The 19,131-nt window shown below is 37.9% G+C and overlaps 5 protein-coding genes across 10 annotated transcripts; 1 reads left to right on the top strand and 4 right to left on the bottom strand.

Annotated features, from left to right (window-relative positions):
* Positions 84 to 2,297, bottom strand: LOC18597045 (cysteine-rich repeat secretory protein 55). Of its 5 annotated transcripts, none has more exons than XM_018122901.1 (3): positions 1,123 to 2,297; positions 865 to 960; positions 84 to 787 (listed from the first exon to the last, which is right to left on the bottom strand). In XM_018122901.1, the coding sequence occupies exons 1-2, from the start codon at positions 1,871 to 1,873 to the stop codon at positions 884 to 886; spliced, it is 828 nt and encodes a 275-aa protein (XP_017978390.1). In that variant the 5' UTR covers positions 1,874 to 2,297; the 3' UTR covers positions 84 to 787; positions 865 to 883. The 5 variants fall into 5 exon arrangements, with proteins under 5 accessions (XP_017978390.1, XP_017978392.1, XP_017978393.1 ...); XM_018122903.1 differs by lacking the exon at positions 865 to 960 and having other exon boundaries at positions 84 to 612; positions 734 to 787; XM_018122904.1 differs by lacking the exon at positions 865 to 960 and having other exon boundaries at positions 84 to 608; positions 734 to 787.
* On the top strand, positions 4,939 to 7,915 carry LOC18597044. Of its 2 annotated transcripts, none has more exons than XM_018123301.1 (4): positions 4,939 to 5,890; positions 6,938 to 7,058; positions 7,130 to 7,305; positions 7,409 to 7,915. In XM_018123301.1, the coding sequence occupies exons 1-4, from the start codon at positions 5,087 to 5,089 to the stop codon at positions 7,715 to 7,717; spliced, it is 1,410 nt and encodes a 469-aa protein (XP_017978790.1). In that variant the 5' UTR covers positions 4,939 to 5,086; the 3' UTR covers positions 7,718 to 7,915. The 2 variants fall into 2 exon arrangements, with proteins under 2 accessions (XP_017978790.1, XP_017978789.1); XM_018123300.1 differs by having other exon boundaries at positions 4,942 to 5,890; positions 6,938 to 7,072; positions 7,183 to 7,305.
* On the bottom strand, positions 8,043 to 10,143 carry LOC18597043 (transcription factor ILR3). Its single transcript, XM_018123302.1, has 5 exons — positions 9,726 to 10,143; positions 9,316 to 9,378; positions 9,063 to 9,140; positions 8,823 to 8,985; positions 8,043 to 8,649 (listed from the first exon to the last, which is right to left on the bottom strand). The coding sequence occupies exons 1-5, from the start codon at positions 9,905 to 9,907 to the stop codon at positions 8,383 to 8,385; spliced, it is 753 nt and encodes a 250-aa protein (XP_017978791.1). The 5' UTR covers positions 9,908 to 10,143; the 3' UTR covers positions 8,043 to 8,382.
* Positions 10,716 to 12,958, bottom strand: LOC18597042 (thioredoxin-like protein CXXS1). Its single transcript, XM_007025854.2, has 3 exons — positions 12,712 to 12,958; positions 12,337 to 12,459; positions 10,716 to 11,204 (listed from the first exon to the last, which is right to left on the bottom strand). The coding sequence occupies exons 1-3, from the start codon at positions 12,811 to 12,813 to the stop codon at positions 11,052 to 11,054; spliced, it is 378 nt and encodes a 125-aa protein (XP_007025916.2). The 5' UTR covers positions 12,814 to 12,958; the 3' UTR covers positions 10,716 to 11,051.
* LOC18597041 (kinesin-1) lies at positions 13,341 to 18,385 on the bottom strand. Its single transcript, XM_007025853.2, has 17 exons — positions 18,134 to 18,385; positions 17,788 to 18,039; positions 17,546 to 17,690; positions 17,361 to 17,470; positions 17,155 to 17,274; positions 16,837 to 17,040; positions 16,270 to 16,479; positions 16,119 to 16,193; positions 15,851 to 15,997; positions 15,640 to 15,778; positions 15,428 to 15,537; positions 14,956 to 15,117; positions 14,656 to 14,876; positions 14,232 to 14,313; positions 14,031 to 14,135; positions 13,848 to 13,952; positions 13,341 to 13,754 (listed from the first exon to the last, which is right to left on the bottom strand). Exons 1-17 carry the CDS (start codon positions 18,176 to 18,178, stop codon positions 13,575 to 13,577), a joined length of 2,412 nt encoding a protein of 803 aa, XP_007025915.1. The 5' UTR covers positions 18,179 to 18,385; the 3' UTR covers positions 13,341 to 13,574.

Below are 19,131 nucleotides of genomic sequence, written 5' to 3'. Positions count from 1 at the left end.
TAATACATCCTTAACATTCTTCATATATACTAAATTTTAGCTTTACTGGCATATTTCCATACTGTAGAATTGCTGTAATGACAAAAAAAGTCAAGTTGCAACTCATCCGAGAAAAGTCTTTTCCCCAGTTTTGAGAATCTGTTTTGCCAAGAAATGAAAAAAACAATTTTGGTAACCAGTAAAGACAACAGGCTCAATGTGTATGCAAAGCTATGATATTCATGTAAATACTGACAACAACATGAAGATACCCAAGGAAGTGCTGATAAGCTTATATGGAAAATATAGATTAGAATTCCAATTACCAGGTATTTGGTAAATTATCTCGAGCAAAATTAACCATTAACAAAAAAAAACTAACGACAAACATCAAGGACTTCATAGCTGACTCACCACTCATGAGTTGTGACTCTAATTTGCAAGGTATTGAAAAAGCACCAGAAATCATTATACAATGCACTACAACTAGATCCTCAGGGCTCCCGTTCTTCATTTCTTCTTTATTCTGCAATACCAACTCCTCATTCTGCAGCAGGAAAGCTATTGTCTATCAAATTTCACTTTGACCAGGGCCTCACTTGCTTTTGCAAAGCTCAGGCTTCCCATATCTATCTGTGAGAAAGATGAAGAGACTTTCTACTGAAATATTAATCAGGAATAGCTCAAAAATCAAGAACCAGTGCCAAGGAAAAGGATTAAAAGCACAAAAAATTTCAATAACAAAAGAAATTGCCTGATTCAGGAAAGTTGGCTTGCCATTATGTACAGCTGGTGTTAGTGAACTTTTCTGCATAGATTGAAATTACTACATAAGAAAAAATTTGTTGGCCGCAGATCCCTTTTTCGACCTTCTAAATAACATACTTGAATAGCCAATGAATGATTATGGCACAAAGAAAAGCATTAGGACTGCCATTGTCATGCCAGTTGCAACTCCATGCAAGGACAATCTCCTAGCACCTGTTTTAGCATTATAGAAATAGTTCAATTTCATTTATTCTAAAAATAATTTCAAGGATTATACTAAACTTATGGTAACGTTATGCAGTGGAGATTTGCAACAAATACGAAAAATTTTGTCTCCATCAAGGAAAAATAATGAGCAACGCAATCACAACTCACCATCATTTTTAGGAATGGAAATGTTGAAATAGAACTGGTAATCATGGTACCACATGCTACAACTGGACCCGTAAACCTCCCATCCTCTCTTATTCCCAATTGTGGTTCTAAATGTCACTAGCTGACTATCCAAGCACTTGCTACAGTCAGTTCTACTAATATCCCTAGTACACTGAGCCATGCCATACCTCTTCCCAAATTGGCCTGCATCCAACACTGCAGTGTGAAACATCAAAGGCTGCTTTGGTGCTGTTGTTGCAACTTCACTCATGAAGATGAGTCCTTTGGAGACCACAGATGCATCGTCAAAATTGGTGTCATTGACTCTTGCCATCGAAGATTGATCCCAAACACCAAAGAAATGCTCATTTGAATAGCGAAGAAAGCACCATGTGAACCAGACCTGAACCTTTCTGCTCTTCGAGCAATCATGCAGGGCTACTGCAATAGATTCCCTTGTACAATTAGCACAATTTTCTGTAGAGACATCCTCTCTGCATTGTATAAGACCATAAATCTTCCCTGAGCTCCTTCCCACAGTGGTTTTAAAGTAGCCGTTGTGCAGAGGCCCTTTTTCAGTTAGTAAACTCAGAAGGTTGTCAAGATTGATCCTGAATGAGCTTTCAGACGTAAAATTATCAGCTTCTGAACATTGCCAACCAGAATTCACATTGCTATCAGCACGGCATATGCTAATTGACAACATTAGAACTAAAAATATAATGAAACTTGGCCCACTGAAATACAGCATTTCTTAGTTCTGTAACTCATTTATATCTCGCTGCCCCAGTGGAAAATACAAAGTGCTAGAGATGAGCCATTTCTTCTTCAATTAATGTTGAATTAGCTAGTGTCAAATAAAGAAAACAATAATTACATCTCTTCCTTCTGTTTGTTACAGGTCAACTCTTCAGCTTTGATGCCAGGCAAGCATTTTTGTTCTTAGCCCTTGCAAGTTTAAAAGTCAACCGCAACTAGTTGCACATACTTGAGTATGTACTAACCTCACCTCTCCAAAAGTAGTAAAGAACCGAAAGATTGGATAAGTACGAATGATAGCAAGTTTGAAGTTCATAACAGTAAGATGGGTTCGTTCTTACTGCAAGAATCCAAGGCATTATTAAGTCAAAAAGGCAATCCATGGTGTCTTGTAGGCTTGGATTGGGTCACAGACGGCTACATTCTACAAGCTGGCTGCATTTTCCCGAGACAAATTAATCACTAGAGGCCTAGCTTTAAAGAAAATGGAAAAATTGTAAGCATTTCTTAAGGGCCATATCACCAGTTTTTCAGAAAAAAAAAGATATTAACCATTTTTCTCCTTTAATTTTAACCACACAAAAAAAGTACGTTATTTGTGGCAGAAGTTTCTTTGCATCAATTAGCAGCAGAAGAAGAAGTTTGTCTCTTGTTACCCTTGGACCACTGATTTGATTTTAATGGAGATACCACTTTGATTGATATCAATCAATTCTGAAACATGGCCTGATCCTGAAAACCTAAAGGATCTACTATTATAATTCCCGGTCAGGACATGTTCTAGAACTGTTGCAATTATTAAGACCTGTTCGGATGTACCTGCTTTCTGCTCGAAAATGATGAACAACTGAGAAAAAGAAATCCTCATTGCGCATGCCACCTAAATCCATGTCTCTAACAAAAAAGTTTCATATGCAAGCACAAAGGAATTGCTATAAGAACACCAAAAAAATAAAATATTGGGTGGTGACAGATGCAGAGTTAACTAATCATAAATTGACAACTTATGACACATCTTTGAGCATTTAAAGGCGGCTACATATAAATATATATTATATATATTAAGCCATTAATGAAGATAAAAGTGAAGATAGGAATGAATGTCTTGGATTTCCCCAACCCTTGAACATCTGATTTGTTTTTCCACGATAAAAACAATGGGTTAGGAATGTCTAGCCTGATTGCCCGAAAGTGACAATGTTTTCTTTCTTGTCATCCATATCCACATCAACTAAGTTCTTGGCAGCACTCTTAAGCAATCCAAACCGTGTGTATGCGCAGAAGGACAGCCACCGGAAATATTTTCTTTGCAGGGAAGCTTCGCCGAGAGCCACTAGGCTGTTCATGGGTCTACCGAGTCGGGATTGTGCTATAATTCCAAGTCGATAGGATACAGCTAGGCCCCTTGTTCAGAAATGGAAAGCGATCAGTTTTCATTCTATGGCCTTTTGGCTAGATCAGGAGGCGTTTTAGGAGTCACGTGGATGACTATAAACTGCTTAATGATAAGGGAAAGAAAGAAAAATCAATGTTCGCATAAAACAAGGAATAGAAAATGTAAACTCATCCACTCCCTCTCCCCATACTCCATGAGAGACAAGAAGACCCAAGCAAGAACTTTATTTTATGAAAGAGATTTAATACATTATCTGCTTGCAATTGGGGTAGATATTAACCCCAAAAATCCAAGACTGCTTCCTAGATTTGTCGTAATATAAATAAAATTTCCGAGTCATTATCCATTTCCCATCAGCTGGTCACCTTTTTGGAAGTAATTGCAAGGTTTCTCGAGCTTTCTTCCCATCAGGAACATGCTACATATTGCCCCATTACCAAATGTGCCCATCAATATCCTAAACCAACCCATGAACTTTTTCTTCTTTAAATCTGGTGCACTGATCTTTCCTAAAGCCAATCCCACTAGCAGCTCCTCAAATGGGGGTGAATCTTAGTTACTAGTACATTATTTTACCTAGCTAAACCGTAAGAAAAAGATTGAAAAGTGAATGTAGGCGAGCCTACGTGTGAGGAACATCCTTTAGAGATAAAACAATAAAGAGGATCATACCTGCCTGCCCCGCAACTGGCTTTTGTTTACTTGTTTCCTTTCGGTTTATAGTCTGTTGGAATTTTCTGCAATTTTCGTCGTTTAAACATGAGATACCTGCCCCCCAGCCCCCCACTTGTGATGGGAAGGGAAGCTTCCTGGGGATTTCTCTTCTTCACGTGTAACCTGCGTGGAACTTACCCTGTAGAGGACACAGGAGAATGAATAAGAAATGAAGTAACGACCTCCCCATGTAGTATACATGTCAAGTGCTTGCTTATGTATACTACTAATGAAAGGCAGAAATTGTGAGATTTATGTATTGATTTCATGAAATTATTCTTGATTTCATTCCTCAAAATTAAAATGCGAGTAATTTATGTTGAAGCACAGGATTGGAAAACTGAAAATCTTAATAATGGTTTTAGGTAGGTATTCATTTAACTTTTCTTAAGATTTTATTTAATTGTCCCAACGTATAGTATGCAAAAAAGTTATAGAAGTACAATGATTGACAGAGTTTTACATTAAAGAAATCAATTCACTAAACATTTATTGGTGTATGATAAAATTATCAAATTTCAAATTTTTCTACAATAAAACAGTATAAAAGCAATTTAAGAAAAATTTGAAAATCGAGAGAATGATTGCAAATTATTTCTATTGTTTTTTTTTCATTCCTATTCAGGAAATTAGAGAATATGAAAAAAAAAAAGTCTCTTCTCAAACAGACACAATTATTTATTTTTAATAATTATAACTATCTATTTTTCAATACACGTAACTGCTCGTTCTCAAAAAAAATAATTATTTATTTTTCAACTTAATTATTTGAATAAATATAACTTCTGAATAATTATAATTATTTAAACTTTTTTTTTTCATTCTTACACTATTATTTTTGATAATTTCAAAATTAAATATTATAATGTAAGTACATAAAAGCAAATCTAGAGTGCATATTATATTGTTATTTAACTCAACACTTTTTGAAGTTGATCTTGTCCTTTTGTTCTTTCCCGACAACTGCCATGCAATTCAAGATATTCTCTCTTCATCTTCATATATAAGAACATTTCATTACGACTCTTGTTTCGACACACAACTCTCTCTGCGAGATACACACCGCCACACCAGCACCAAACAACTGCCAGCGAAATGAAGATTCAGAATTTGCTTAGATGGATTGGTCTCACCCTTCCCATTTACATCATCCTCGCCAGCCAGAACCAATCCCATGCAACACAAACGCAACCCATTTTCGATGATCTCACAACTGACAGTTTCATCAAAAAAACCCTCCATTGGAAACGTCATCTGATAAAATTCCAGGGCAACAGGCTGAAGCTATCAGCCCCCACTGTGCTATCAGGAGTGTTCTGCTTCATAGCTTCCTCCATATCCAGTGCGGGAGGTGTTGGTGGGGGAGGGTTGTATATACCCATTCTGACAATCGTGGCAGGTCTAGACCTCAAAACTGCCTCAACTTTCTCAGCTTTTATGGTGGCAGGAGGGTCAACTGCAAATGTTATATACAATTTGCGTACCACGAGTTCCAAGTTTGGGGGTAAGACTTTGATTGACTATGATGTAGCTCTTTTGTCAGAGCCCTGCATGTTACTAGGAGTAAGTGTTGGAGTAGTTTGCAACCTTGTCTTCCCAGAATGGTTGATCACCATCCTGTTTGCCACTTTTCTTGCTTGGTCTACCTTTAAGACTTGTAGAAACGGGATCGGGCACTGGAAAATGGAATCAGAACATCAGGAAACTAGAAATAGGTGTGAAAAAGTGGAAAATGGAACTTGTGGGGAAAGTGGAGAGATTAATGATCTAGAAGAACCTCTGGTGAGTACGGAAGGAAAAGCAAAATCGAGGTTTCCATGGAAGAAATTGGTCGTCTTAGTTATGGTCTGGTTTTCCTTCTTTGTCATCTATCTCCTTCGTGGCAATCGCTACGGGCAGGTACCACTTCTTGTCTCATTCTCTGATAATTTCTTTTAAGATTTTGCTTATTAAGAAACAGTAACAAGTCTATTCAGATAATAAATTGAATTAAAGGGAAAAAAAATGTAATGTGATACTGCCAAGTTTTCTTCTGCTATAGTATTGTTTTAGGAGATTTCTTCTCGAATTCTCATTTTTAAAGAATTAGCCTTCATTTGTCTTTTCTTTTCTTTCTTTCACCTAGAAGAAAAGTATTCCTACTGCTATACATACATTACGTTATGTCCAAGTCACAGTTTCCTTTTTTAAGCATCTTTCAGGACCATGTTAGAATATCTTAGACGATTCAGCTAATCAGCTTTCTGTGTATACCTTGTTCTTTTCCTTGTAAAGCATATATGAAAAAAGTTGCTGTCAAATGTCTTTCATCTACTTCAAGAACTTCTACAAGCTTCTTTGGTCCCATGGTAATTATCTCCATTTCATGCCTTTCCTTCACGCTTGGATTTGCTCAGTCGTAGGATCACGATCAAAACAAGGACTAGTTAATGAAGCAATTAAGAGAGGAGGCGTGGAGATATCTAATTGCTTTACTAAAAAAAGAACAGAACATGTGGTATATACTCTAACTAACCTAGTCTTAATCTAATTGAACTGTAAATAGGTAGAGGTAATCGATAATGGCCTGGGTTTGAGTTTAGGGCAAAGTTGTCTCTTTCTTTGCACCAAACCCACATTTTCAAAAGGAGAGCCACCAAAGTGAAAGTCACCTCACTTTGGACTCAAGCGGTGAAAAATCAAGGGGCGAATAAGCTAGCTACTGATGTATGGTCCAACAGTCGATTTTGACAGAGCACTAGCTATTAGCTTTTCCGCCCACTTTTGTATTAGTGTTAGTCTCAATTATTACAGTAAAGAAGCATATATGAAATCAATCAAACCAATAATGATTTAATGATAATCTGCAGTGTAGTAGATATTAATAAGCTAAGTGGGGGAAGATCTTCAATCTATGTGTAATTCATGGCATGTTGGTTATTTGTGACTAATTAGAAAAACATGCAGGGTGTCATGCCAATGAAGCCTTGTGGAGTAGGATATTGGACTCTCTCATTGTTTCAAATGCCTCTTGCCATAGCTTTTACTGCATGGATTCTTAAAAGAAAAGAGGCCATCGCATGCCAAGGTCCAAATAAGCAGGTGCTTAACAACTGACTACAAAACTTAGCAATAGCTACCAGACAACTTAAAATTGAGGCAAAAGTTATCTAAAAACCCTTTGTTTTTGTGTTTTTTCCATACTTGTGAAGGGGGTTAACAAGCTTATTTTCCCTTTTATGGCGCTTTTGGCGGGAGGCTTGGGTGGAGTTTTCGGAATTGGAGGTGGAATGCTTATAAGCCCACTTCTTCTTCATGTTGGGGTAGCCCCTGAGGTTAAACACTGTCACTTCTCCCTTACTGAACCATTGTAGAGTTTCCATATGTTATCTACTAGCCAAAAGGAATGATGCAAAATCAATATATCATCTAATGCAGGTAACAGCAGCTACTTGCTCTTTCATGGTTTTCTTCTCGTCTACCATGTCTGCATTCCAGTACTTGTTGCTGGGCATGAAGCAAACCGGCACTGCCCTTATATTCTCCGTCATTTGTTTCGTGGCATCACTTCTTGGATTGGTGGTGGTGCAGAAAGCCATACGAGAGTTGGGAAGGGCATCCCTCATCGTATTCTCAGTTGGTATAGTGATGGCTCTGAGTGCCATTCTGATGACTAGCTTTGGAGCTCTTAATGTTTGGGACGACTACACCTCCGGGAGTTACATGGGATTCAAACAACCTTGTTGAAAATCAATTTTAACTGCGTTTCTTTTTGAGCTTTGGAATTAAGAGGGAGGGATTAAATACTACTTGGTTGTGCTTAATGTATGAACTAAACCGTCCCACTTACCTTGTATGGCAAACTTGTCTTGTCCGATTTTGCTCAGGGCCCAAAGTATGGCCAACTTTAAATAGAAGTTCAGCTCTGCGACCCTTTCTGCTTCATTTCCCATTCACGACCATCTTTTCAGGCAGCATCACCGGGCAACTAGATCAAATGGCTCGGATGCTATCAAAGATTGCAGCAAACAAGACACAAGGTAAAAGAAATTTCAATGAAAAATACACTGGATTTACTTAAGTTTAAGTCCAAATTACACAAGCTGTGTAGCTTGTAACTAACTGCATGATATTCTTACTTTAGCAAACATAGGCATAGATTAAAAGATTTGGCAACATAATTTACCAAAATTTAGTTGTACAAAATTAGATGTTATCATCTGAGCACTCAATTGATGAGAGTTTCAAGCTACGCACATGGCTTTCAGTTGTCATACTCTTTCCCAAGGGGGGGGCGTAAAGGGTGAAAAGGACAAAATGAAAAGAAAACCACCACGATCAATGACAAATATAGTAATGAACAATGGCTCTTTATGATGAGGACGGCAGACACAAAATAACAGCCTGCCAGCTTATGCAACTGGAGGGCGGAGAATATGATCCTGTGACGTATCAACAGAAGCAGGAGGCAAGAACTGCCACATGGAAACTCCAGGGTAGCCAACGAAGGGCACCAGCTTGCCACCAACAACTTGGCCTGGAGTAGAAAATGGAGTTGGAATAGCAGGAGGATGAGGTAGGAATCCTGGCTGAGTACCCAAGGCCTTGACTTGCTGCTCGAGATTCTCTTTTTCAGTCTTTAGCCTCTGTTTCTCATCACGAAGTTCATTCTTTTCAGCCTACAAAATAGAACTCTACTCAGCACAACCAAGAAGAATTAAACACTCAACCCACCCAATGCTCTTGGAAATTTAATTTAAGCAAACTAATGCATGAAATAAAACATTTAACATGCATCACTTGTCCATGTATATGAGCAAATAAAACGTAGAATATTGAAATCCAGGCTCACCTTTAGCTCATTGATCTTCTCCTGCAGACTCTCATTTGACTCCCTCAGTTTTTGGGCTTCATCCCGTAATTGAGTAACCATCCGAACGGCATCAACCAATATAACAGCCTTATCCACTTTGAGAGGCCTTCCAGGATCTAGGATAGAACCCAATTCCAGGAACCTTGAGATAATGAAAACGTAAACATCAGAGAAGGCAAAATGGGGTGAAGGGAGAGATACTGGGGCAACAAAACATGCCTGTCATTTAGCCTATCCCTTCGCATCTTTTCTCTGCAAGCTTTGGAGCCAGATGCACTGCATGATCCAGACCTCGCCCTGTGATAGAATGATAAGAGATTAAACCGAGCAACAAATCCAAGCTAGCAATTACACTAAAACTCTACAGAACCTAAAGCAATAAGTTGGTGCAGAAGCCAGAGCAGAAACCGCATTACGGAAACAGAGTAAGGGAAAACAATAAAAAAAGGTTAACGGTTGAGTAGCTGTGTACCGTTTTCGGAAGCCTGTTTCGTTAAGACTGTCTGAATTCCCAAACGATTCATTAAATTCAACACTGCAGAACTATCAAGAAAGATTAATCACCATGTCTAAGGTACAGTGGGAAATTAACAGAGCTTAGCTTGAGAAAGCAGCCGGGAAACGGCAGCTTGCCAGCCACTTAGTTTATTATCCTATTCCATTGCTAAAAATAATGCTAAATTAAATAAGGCTAAACCAACAGACAACTTGGAAACAGAACTATAAAATTCAAAAGCAATTGCTCGAGCACCACAACATTGGAAAGATCCTTACTTGAAACCTACGCAAAGTTAAGTTCCTCAAACACGAGACATCAAGTTATACTAAGTCCCATGTCATTTTATAATTCATAAGCAATAAATAAAGGGAGAAGGGAGGAACCTGAGAGGAGGAGTGGAGCAAGGAAGGGACTGAGATGACCAGATTGGGGCTGCCGGGTCAAGTGAGGGAAGATCACCACCAGGGACAGGAATGTCCTCCAACAAACCATAATCATCAAAAATCCACCCGCTGGGATTTTCCGAAGAGACCAGGTCCTCCCCGTTCGGTTGCCGGGACATCATATTCCCGGAGAGGATTCAGTCGTGCCACAGGGCAGAAGACGGGGTTTGCTGCACAAGTGATTGGTGAAGGAACAAAAACAAAAGAACAGAATAGAAAAGAGAGAGATATGGAACGAGTGAATTTGGTTGGCTTGGGGATTTTTTGGGTGGGAAAAGGTAGAGAATATTTCCTTTGGATATGGCTTTCCGGAATTGAAAGGGATTTGAGAGAAAGTCCACATGGTTTTTTTATTTCTCCTTCTTCAAAACTGTTTTTTCTTTTTCATCCCACCACCTCACATGCGAAAGAGACCAGACCAGACCAGATCACGTCCTTTTGGTTCGGCTACGCAAGAGTGACACATACACAGTCCTTTTCAGAATTTGGGCCTTTTGTTCTATCTTTCATGGTGGGCATCGATCGGGCTTAACTGCTCCACCAAAAGGGCTTGGAAGACTCGTTGTGACATTCTCAACATCAACAGAGCTGTGAGCCCAGAAAAATGGGCTTGTTGTCTTAACCCGTTTCAGGGTTTCAGGACAGGGAAAACCTTATCTATCCGACTATTGTTTTGTCAACATATTCAGCAAAGGAAATCGGTTTGGTATGGAAGAATTCTGTCTGATAGCTACGCATAACCACCAGGGGATGGACCAATGAAGCATGTGAAAAAGAGATGATTAGGGGGATGGGTCACAATCCCCAGACTGATGCTGCCATCTGCTTGCGGGAAACAGAGGCAGGAAGCTCAGGAGGCGGGGATAGAAAGATTATCAGAAACAAAACAAAACACACCATAGGCCCCCGCCAGGAGCTGCCAGGGGTACAAAGCTTTAAACCCCTTTTGCTTTCACTGATTGACGAAGTCAAGAAGAAAATTCGATTTGTTTACACTTTACACAACAAATTGGTCCGACTGCATCGGATTCTCGAGTTGTCATGTATGAACAAACATTATATGACAAAGCAAGACAGCTCTTAATAACATTTTCAAAGATTGAAATCACACAGTTACAGGACAATACACAATCACCAGAAAAACATCTGTGCTACAGTGATACACCAAGACAAACACCCCTGTATTCTCAAATGAACAAGACGACCACATCAGTTTTTTACACTTTCAACAGATGTATGAACTCACATGCATTGATATGCTATGCATCATGCAACATATACGCGAATGGACTGCACAAAACCATGGATCCTTTTCCTTATCTCTTCTGGATTTGCACCGACTAACTTATCAACCACAGTACCTCCCCTCATCAGTAAAAATGTCGGCATGGCCTTGATCTCCATCCTCGTTGCTACCTCCTAATAAAGCCACCCAGGAAGAAATATTCAAGTCATCTTCATAATAAATGCCAAACAAGTAACAAAGGAAAATAGCAGAAATCAATTTTGGGCCCTCTCTCGATCAGAATGTCAAGTTCTGGTAGCAAGAGAATTCAAACACGCGCAGACATTGTAAATGATTTCTAATCAATGGTTATCAATGACCTAATCTATTGACTTTAGCAATTATATTTGAAAGATTTCCCAGGAGCAGGGTTAGCAGTTAGCACATTGCCTGTTACACTACGCCGTAAAATCCATGTCAGGAATGAAGGCTGCACCAGCAGAACATAGTAAAGTATTATTAATCCTTATTTCCATTTTATTAAATGGTTTGATTAGAATTCCATCCATTTAAGAGCTTCTCCCATGGCATCATGTAGAAATTCTATGTTCTTGGGCATAACATGTCACACCAAATCTCGAAAATTAAAAATGGCATATGTATAGCTGCATAGCAACCAATCTGCACATTAAAATAAGCAAGGGAACAAAGTGATAGGGATATCCTTCTCTAGCTAAACAACTTGCCCAAACCAGAAAACTAATATGGAATGAAAAATAGAGCACAATATGAACTAGTGTTCAAAAATCACCAAAGAAATTTTCTCCCCCTCCTCGAAAAAATTAAAAAAAAAAAAGAAACTGAAACACCTTAAACCAGGGAGCCCACAGTGCTATTAACAGTCATTATTGTACCTAATAATCATAAGAAAATTCAACTTGATCCCAAAAGGATAATACTTATCCTCAAGCTTCACAACTAACTAGCATTGTCTTAAAAGCTACGAGCCAAACCATATCTTTCTAAAGAGGATTCTTACACATCTTCACCATATCAAACAACAGTCACAAAATTATATTCAGTCAATAGAACATGGATTCTTGCACATCTTCACCATCTAAAGCTACAGTTACAAAATACTTTGCAATCAACAATACATATATCAAAAGGTCAAGAAGGAGAAAATAATGAACTCTCTCTCCATATTGTATAATAACATTCCCATCTCCATTCTAGTTCGCATGTGTGGAGTATCATTTGAAATGGTAACCCATTTATTAAAACTCACATCTCAACAGTATATCAAGAGACCATAAGATTTCTGACCTTAACATCATCAACATCAACGGTGAGAAACAGAACATCTTGGAAAGATGAGGCCAGTTCTTCAAAAAAGGGGTTCATAGCCACTGAAGGCATACACCATGAAGCAGTGAAGTGCACAACAATCTACAACATCCCCAGCCAAAACAGAAATCAAAAAGACCTTTCTTTGAGACAAACAGCCCATGTATGCAAAGACATGAATTATGAATATGAAACTCTCATAAAAAAAAAACACTTCAAAGGAGGCAGATGGGTAACTAAAAATCCAAAAAAAAAAAAAAGATATAAACGAGAGAGTTAGGGAATTTGGACTGTTTGCAAGAACAATGACAGAATTTCTAAACAATGGAAAGTGAAGAGAGTTGAAAAGCTTACTGGGCATCCCTGATTTGTGGCTTGGTTGACATAGAAGTCCCAGGATTCAACAGAATCAATCTTCACAACTCTAGACTTGCTCTGCTGCTCTTGTCCCTCCATCTCTTTCTTCCTCCTCTTTCACCTTCTTGGGCAAACCCCTCTCTGATGCTTTGCGGTGCTGCTTGCTAACAAAGAAAAATGACTTCAAACCAGACCAAAAATATGAGTAGCTTCAAGGTAGGCCCACCACTTTCCGCATTATCTTATTCATTTTTATTATTATATGCTTTAAACCTAAACAATATCCTAATCTAAAACTCTTAGAAGAACCTAGAATGAAAAGACCAAAGGAGCCTTCTGAAACCAGAGCAGATGTATTGTTTTTTGTCATCTTCTACCTTTATTAATTCCTATTTTTGCATACTTATCTGCTTTATTTTGTTTTCTCCCACGTCAATATCTCCCAAAATTATTCCCTTTCACGTAAAAAAGAAAAAATTGTCGCCTTCCCTCTCCACTTCTCAACCCAGAATTCTATTGCTAATGGGATATTTGGTTCTGTCGTCGACCTCAAAACGACGGGCGCCCACCAAATGTCACATAGAATTCCTCTGTTTCTGTATTCATCAAATGATGAACTTTTACCATACAACAATGGAAAGAGATTACCTTTTGTCATAAGTCATAAAACCAATCAGAAACACAGCATAAATCTAAGAATACAGATTAGTAGTAAGCTCAAGCAGAACCTCTACAAGTTGATGATACAAACCCCCCCAAGGCATACGTCATTTCATTACACTCATTACAACTTCCTTCGATTACTAAATATAGTTACTTCTGTTGTATAAAAAGAATGAATGTTTGATAAGAGATAGTTTCTAGCCACAGCTCAACCGGGAATCGGCTGGTCGCAAGGTCATCTGACGGCGGGGAACTCCGATTTCGCATGCGTTTACTCTTGCAGCAAAGCGGAGAGAGCACAGCGACTCGCCCACGGAGGAAGGGTCCGGCGATACGTTCACAAACATAAGGGTTTTCGAATCTCCACCGAGACAAGGCTGTTTATGGAGGGAAATATATTTCAGAAGGAAATCCTCGGAGGCTGGTCATGGATGGAAATAAAGATGATAACTTCTTCAAGAGCATTTTACCTGGAGAAGATATGTCAGCTTGGAATTCCTAAAAGGCACATGATCCTCCTTCTTTGCCAAGGCAAATATGACATCACTCAATGATGATAAGCTCTTGTTGATGGCCTGGTTTGTATGGAAAGAGGTCAGTATAATCATAAGAACAATTTATGGAACAGACAAGTACAGTGGTACTTTAATCACCTGAGTCTCCTTCAACCGATCTCCAGTGGCACCACTCCTTGACAGTCGCTCACTTCCTGCAAGATCAATGAGGTTCAAGACACCCTGCACTTGTTGCTCCGTGCCCTAACAGAAGAAAAGGAAAAGAAATGTCAGTGTTACAGAGGAAAGAGGGCTTATGAAGAGATTCAATTTGAAGGCAATCGAAGGAAGGATCTTGACCTCGTTCACCCCTGATATCCTTAGTGTGAAAACCATGTGACTTCTGGACGATTGCTCATTCATATGCGTCCTGCCCACAGACCTGCAGAGCAGAAAACCATAACCCCCTTGAACATCCAAATTGTACCATTACATGGTCATTGACAACAATTCTCACATAATGCATTAAATATTAGAGACAATCTTTTCTTGTTTTTGCTTCAAGTTTTATAATTTAAACAATTGATTGTTTGTAACATCATGTAGCTTAAATGGAACTAATTCTTGCCATCCAAAATCATTCAATTGGGAAATAATTTCAGGCACAATTTTAATTCCAACATAACTTTGTAGAAACATATTCCAACTAGGGTAGACGCAAAACGCAAGACATAACCTACACAAATATTATGGCAATAATCACCAAAACTCTAAGCAATTTTACCTGCTTTGAGCAGCCTGGCGTAAAAGTGAGGAAATCTCAGCTATGCTACTAACATCAACAATGGTCAGGTCACTGACATGTGTATTGCCATTTGCATCATGTTTAATGGTGTACTGCTTTCCAGAAACTGCACTTTCTGGGCGTGTTGGATCTGAACAAATTGATCGATTGGTTGATAACAAATCACGTATGGTTTCATTGTATATTTCCAACATTGAAGCCTAAAAATTTTATAAAGAGATGGTTAAAACCATGATTAGTCAATGTAATAAGTGAAAATCAGGATTCCAAATGAATTACCTGCATTTTGTATTTCCATCCCTGTGCTTGCAGTGACTGACTAATTTGGAATATCTGTTCCAATGAACGCGGTATCAAACCTTTTTGTTCTGGGGCTTCTGGCCTTCCCATCATGGTGTAAGTCTTACCTGAACCTGTCTGTCCATAAGCAAATATGCAAACCTGCCAAACAAAACAACCAACCAACAATCTATGAATGCATATTTCCTTTGTATCAAAGGGAAAATAATGCAGATCAGATAGCAATCGTAGACAACTACAACAGATTTTATAACTGAACTAACATCATAGACGTTGTAGAATTCAGCTTCAAAGAAGAAAAGTCATATGCACAAGAAATCAATTAGCTTTAAACTCAGATGTTCCTCAACTTTGAAACAAAAGATCATTACCCACCGTAGATTACAGTTCTAATGCAGTAAAATGACTTGCTTAAACTTGCAAAAACTAAAGGATAGAATTGCAAAATCACCTTATATCCATCAAGGGCACTCTGTACCAACTGGGATATCTCCACAAAAACATCTCGCTGTGAAGCTTCATGATTGAAAACCTTGTCAAATGTGAAAGGATATTTTTGTCCTGTTGACAGTTAAAAGATTATAAAAGTAATTAGTAAGATTTCTTGTATTTGATTTTAAACAGAAATTGAATAACAAAGAAAGAAAACGTATATGTTCTTACCACTTTGTATCAAGTCAATGCCACGGCCAAGAGATTCCGTTGATGTAGGATAAGAGACGACTGCACCTTCTGTTGCTGCACCATCATCCGGTAGTAGAGGACGTACACGACAAAATACTCGAATGTTTCCTTTTAGTTCCTGCAATTAAAGATTACTTAGTATCATTACAGAATTTCAAGTAGCAAATAAAGGGTGATGAAGCAGCAGTACCAGAATAGTATTGTGCAACTTTTTCCTTAAATTCTCTCCTTCAATAAGTTTATGTTCCATATCTGCCAATCGATCTTGTAGTTCTTGCATGGTGCTTTTTTGTTCTAAATATTCCATCCGTGTTTCTGAAGCTGATAAATCGGCCATCTAGAGATAAGGTAAAAAAAAGAACAAGCTGTGACATCAAGAACTAGACTGATGATATTTTTTGCAAAACAAGATATGACGCAAGCAACTCTGTCTACATTTTAAGCAATGTCATTGGTACCTTTAATTTCTCATTAGCAGCAGCAAGCTGAAGCTCCAGTATTCTCATTTGCTCCCTCTGAGAAGAGCATGTCTCCTGCAAAAGAAACCTAGGATGTAGGAAAGCTAGCAGAAAAGGATTTCACCACTTCCAAGAAATAAAACCAACCAACCTCCAAGGACTTTGATTTCATTGTCAAGTTATCTAACTCTGCAAATGACTTCCCAGTACTTTCTTTGAACTTCACAATTTCAGCAGATAAGGCCTGCACTTGTGACACCTGACGATCACGATCATCCCTCACTTGTTGCAGTTCCCCTCGTAGGCATTTGACTTCATTTACTAATGTTTCCTTTTGATTAACAGCATCATCTTGTGACGCCTAAGAACAATAAGATACAAAAGATTCAAAATCTACTATGCTTCATATTTGTTGTCTCCATGTGTGAAGTGTTAACGCATGTTTATAACAACCAGGGTTGCATCACTTAAGTTTAGCAAGAAAAACAGGAAAGGTGCACAAAATACCCCAAAAAAATGTTTGTCAGTTCAAAACATGTCATCATGAAAAATCTGTCTCAACCATATTATTGCAAAAGATTAAATCCAACCCCAACAGAAGAAGATCACCAAACTGCATTTAATTACTTGAAACACATTATGCACAGGAAAAAAACAAAAGAAATAACAGGATAAGCTAACAGAGAAAAATTCTAGAACAGCTGACATAAAAACTTACTCTTGACAAGGTTAATTGTTCTTGCAGTGAACTGCAGTGGCCCCTTAAAGTGCTAAGATTCTCCACTATTGTCAGTTTCTCCTTTTCTACTCGTTTGAGTGACTCCCGGACTGCTTCAAGGTCAGTGATTAATTTGGAATTGTACTGTTGAAGACTCAGGATATACTCTTGTAATCGCTTATGTGTATTGTCAAGGGAGGCAGCCTGCAAAATTCAACAAAATATAAGCCTGCAAAGTAAACACTAATTTAATAATAGCATCAATTTTGTTAAAAAAATAAAGCAAATACATCAATAATCAATAAATATAAATATTACCCTCTCATTAGCAGCTGCTATATCCTGCTGAGCTTTTTCAAGCTCCTCTGTCAGAGAAGCTACCGACTTTTCAGCAGCAACCCTAGCTTCATTTTCATTTCTATGGCGGTCAATAGCGTCCTAGTAATTAAAACCAGACAAACATATAACTAAAACATTAGAGAAAAACAGATATGCCCGACAGATTTTTAAGATTACGATCTTACCAACTTTTCAGACACTTCCTTGGAAAGCTTCTCCTGTAATGACGCGTTATTGTCACTTAACTGTGAAATAACCGCATTCAATTCTTCCTCCTTCTTTTTCTTCTCCAACTCTGCGGAACACAGAAGTTAATTAACAAAATCAAACAATAATTCAAACTCAATTTCCAAAAGCAGTAAGAATTTACCTGTATCCATGCATTTTTTCTCAGCAGATTCCAATGAATTCTTAAGCTTCTCTTTATCAAGCACATGACTCTCATCACATTGTTGAAACCATTTCACACAAAGCTTAAGCCTTTTATTATGATCCGCCGCGTGTTCATATTTAGCCTACACCAATCAATCACCAACGAGAACAATTATACTAAAAAACAAATTTACGAAATTAAAATTTATAAACAAAAAACAAAAACGATAATAATTTTACCCTGAGATCGAACTTTTTTGCTTTCGGCTTCTCGTTCAATAACGCTTCGACTTCTTCCTTGGTGAACTCATGATTAGGGCATTCCTCAGCGTTTCCAGCATCGGCATTGGAGGCGGTTGTAACGTCTTGCCGGTTGTTAACAACGGCAAAAGCTTGTCGGGTTCGCCCGGTTCCTGTGAGTCCCACTCCTCTTCCTACTGCTCCAACCCTTCTTCGTTTATCTAACGGATTTTCATCTCCAATTTCCTTCCTCTAAAATTAATAATAAGAACAGTATTAAGTTAAAAAGAAAAAAAAAAACAGATCTAGAAATCACAAATAAAAATGAGAAAATTAAATTGCTTACAGTGGAGGGGCTGCGAGGAGGTCGGTTCTGGTTGCGGGAAGCCATATTTTGAAACTCAGTCGAAGCTGATGCTGTAGTGTTGATATGGCCGGAGCAGGGTTGGATCTTGGCCGTTGATATGTGAGAAAATGGACTTCAAGATCTGGATTTTTTTATTTGATATCGGGTAACAAATTGGAACGTTAGGGTTTGGGAAAGGAAAGCGAGTGAGAAGAGAGAGAGGGTTGTGAAATTGGGGGGGAGCCTGGGTAGTGGATTTTTGAATAGATTTGAAATTTGATCTGGCGGGCTCTCCTATGAAATTAAAAAAAAAAAACAATTAACGGTACACAATATGTTTGGGCCCAACTGGGTCGGGTTGTTTAGATCTTTAACCTCAACCCGCTCGACCCAAATGCAGATGGATCGGACTTCAATAATTCAAAATATTAAGCCTTTGATTATGAATCGACATTTCCTTTTCATTTCTTTATTAGTAAATACCAATTAAATGAAATTCTTTCTCTTTTTTTTAAGAATAAAATAAGGTAAAAAATACTCGTAATTTAAAGAAAAGTTATGAAAAGAACAACCAAGTCAAATTTTATAAAATATCTCAAAAGTGAAATTAATCTTTAAATCATGTCATTTGTTTCAAGTTATTTTTATTACTCACATAGATATAATTATTCTACTCATTTTAATTATCATGGATCGTAAATCAGTAAGAGATTGATAAATTTTAAGCTTATAAGTGAGAATCTTTCTCTACTAAACAAGTATGTATTTTACATTAAAAATACATACTCGTGACAAAATCGTCATAAGAGATATCAAGGCCGAAATAGACTCAAATCAAAATAGGTTTTTATTTTTTATGAGCAAAAGAACCATTGCAATGAAGATATTGCACAATTGAATGGAATAAAACATCAGCTATGCTATATCAGCAAAAAATGAGATAGATCTTGATTTTATAAATAATTTTTTTTTTCACATAACAAATATATTTTTTGAGT

This window comes from Theobroma cacao, chromosome 6 (assembly GCF_000208745.1).
Source record: "Theobroma cacao cultivar B97-61/B2 chromosome 6, Criollo_cocoa_genome_V2, whole genome shotgun sequence".
In the NCBI taxonomy this organism is placed as follows: domain Eukaryota; kingdom Viridiplantae; phylum Streptophyta; class Magnoliopsida; order Malvales; family Malvaceae; genus Theobroma; species Theobroma cacao.
Note: the sequence above shows the minus strand (reverse complement) of the source record. Positions and strands in the feature narration are given on the sequence as shown.

Coding starts and splice junctions, on each gene's coding strand:
- LOC18597045 (XM_007025858.2), bottom strand. CDS start 1,873: ATGCTGTATTTCAGTGGGCCAAGTTTCATTATATTTTTAGTTCTAATG. Junction 961..1,122: donor TTCCATTCCTAAAAATGATG/GTGAGTTGTGAT, acceptor ATGCTAAAACAG/GTGCTAGGAGATTGTCCTTG.
- LOC18597044 (XM_018123301.1), top strand. CDS start 5,087: ATGAAGATTCAGAATTTGCTTAGATGGATTGGTCTCACCCTTCCCATT. Junction 7,059..7,129: donor AGAGGCCATCGCATGCCAAG/GTCCAAATAAGC, acceptor CTTAAAATTGAG/GCAAAAGTTATCTAAAAACC. Junction 7,306..7,408: donor ATGTTGGGGTAGCCCCTGAG/GTTAAACACTGT, acceptor CATCTAATGCAG/GTAACAGCAGCTACTTGCTC.
- LOC18597043 (XM_018123302.1), bottom strand. CDS start 9,907: ATGATGTCCCGGCAACCGAACGGGGAGGACCTGGTCTCTTCGGAAAAT. Junction 9,141..9,315: donor GAAACAGGCTTCCGAAAACG/GTACACAGCTAC, acceptor ATTCTATCACAG/GGCGAGGTCTGGATCATGCA. Junction 8,986..9,062: donor AGGGATAGGCTAAATGACAG/GCATGTTTTGTT, acceptor CATTATCTCAAG/GTTCCTGGAATTGGGTTCTA.
- LOC18597042 (XM_007025854.2), bottom strand. CDS start 12,813: ATGGAGGGACAAGAGCAGCAGAGCAAGTCTAGAGTTGTGAAGATTGAT. Junction 12,460..12,711: donor CCACAAATCAGGGATGCCCA/GTAAGCTTTTCA, acceptor GGGATGTTGTAG/ATTGTTGTGCACTTCACTGC. Junction 11,205..12,336: donor TTGATGTTGATGATGTTAAG/GTCAGAAATCTT, acceptor TGGCTTTATTAG/GAGGTAGCAACGAGGATGGA.
- LOC18597041 (XM_007025853.2), bottom strand. CDS start 18,178: ATGGCTTCCCGCAACCAGAACCGACCTCCTCGCAGCCCCTCCACT. Junction 15,779..15,850: donor AGTTGCACAATACTATTCTG/GTACTGCTGCTT, acceptor CTTTAATTGCAG/GAACTAAAAGGAAACATTCG. Junction 15,538..15,639: donor CATTGACTTGATACAAAGTG/GTAAGAACATAT, acceptor AACTGTCAACAG/GACAAAAATATCCTTTCACA.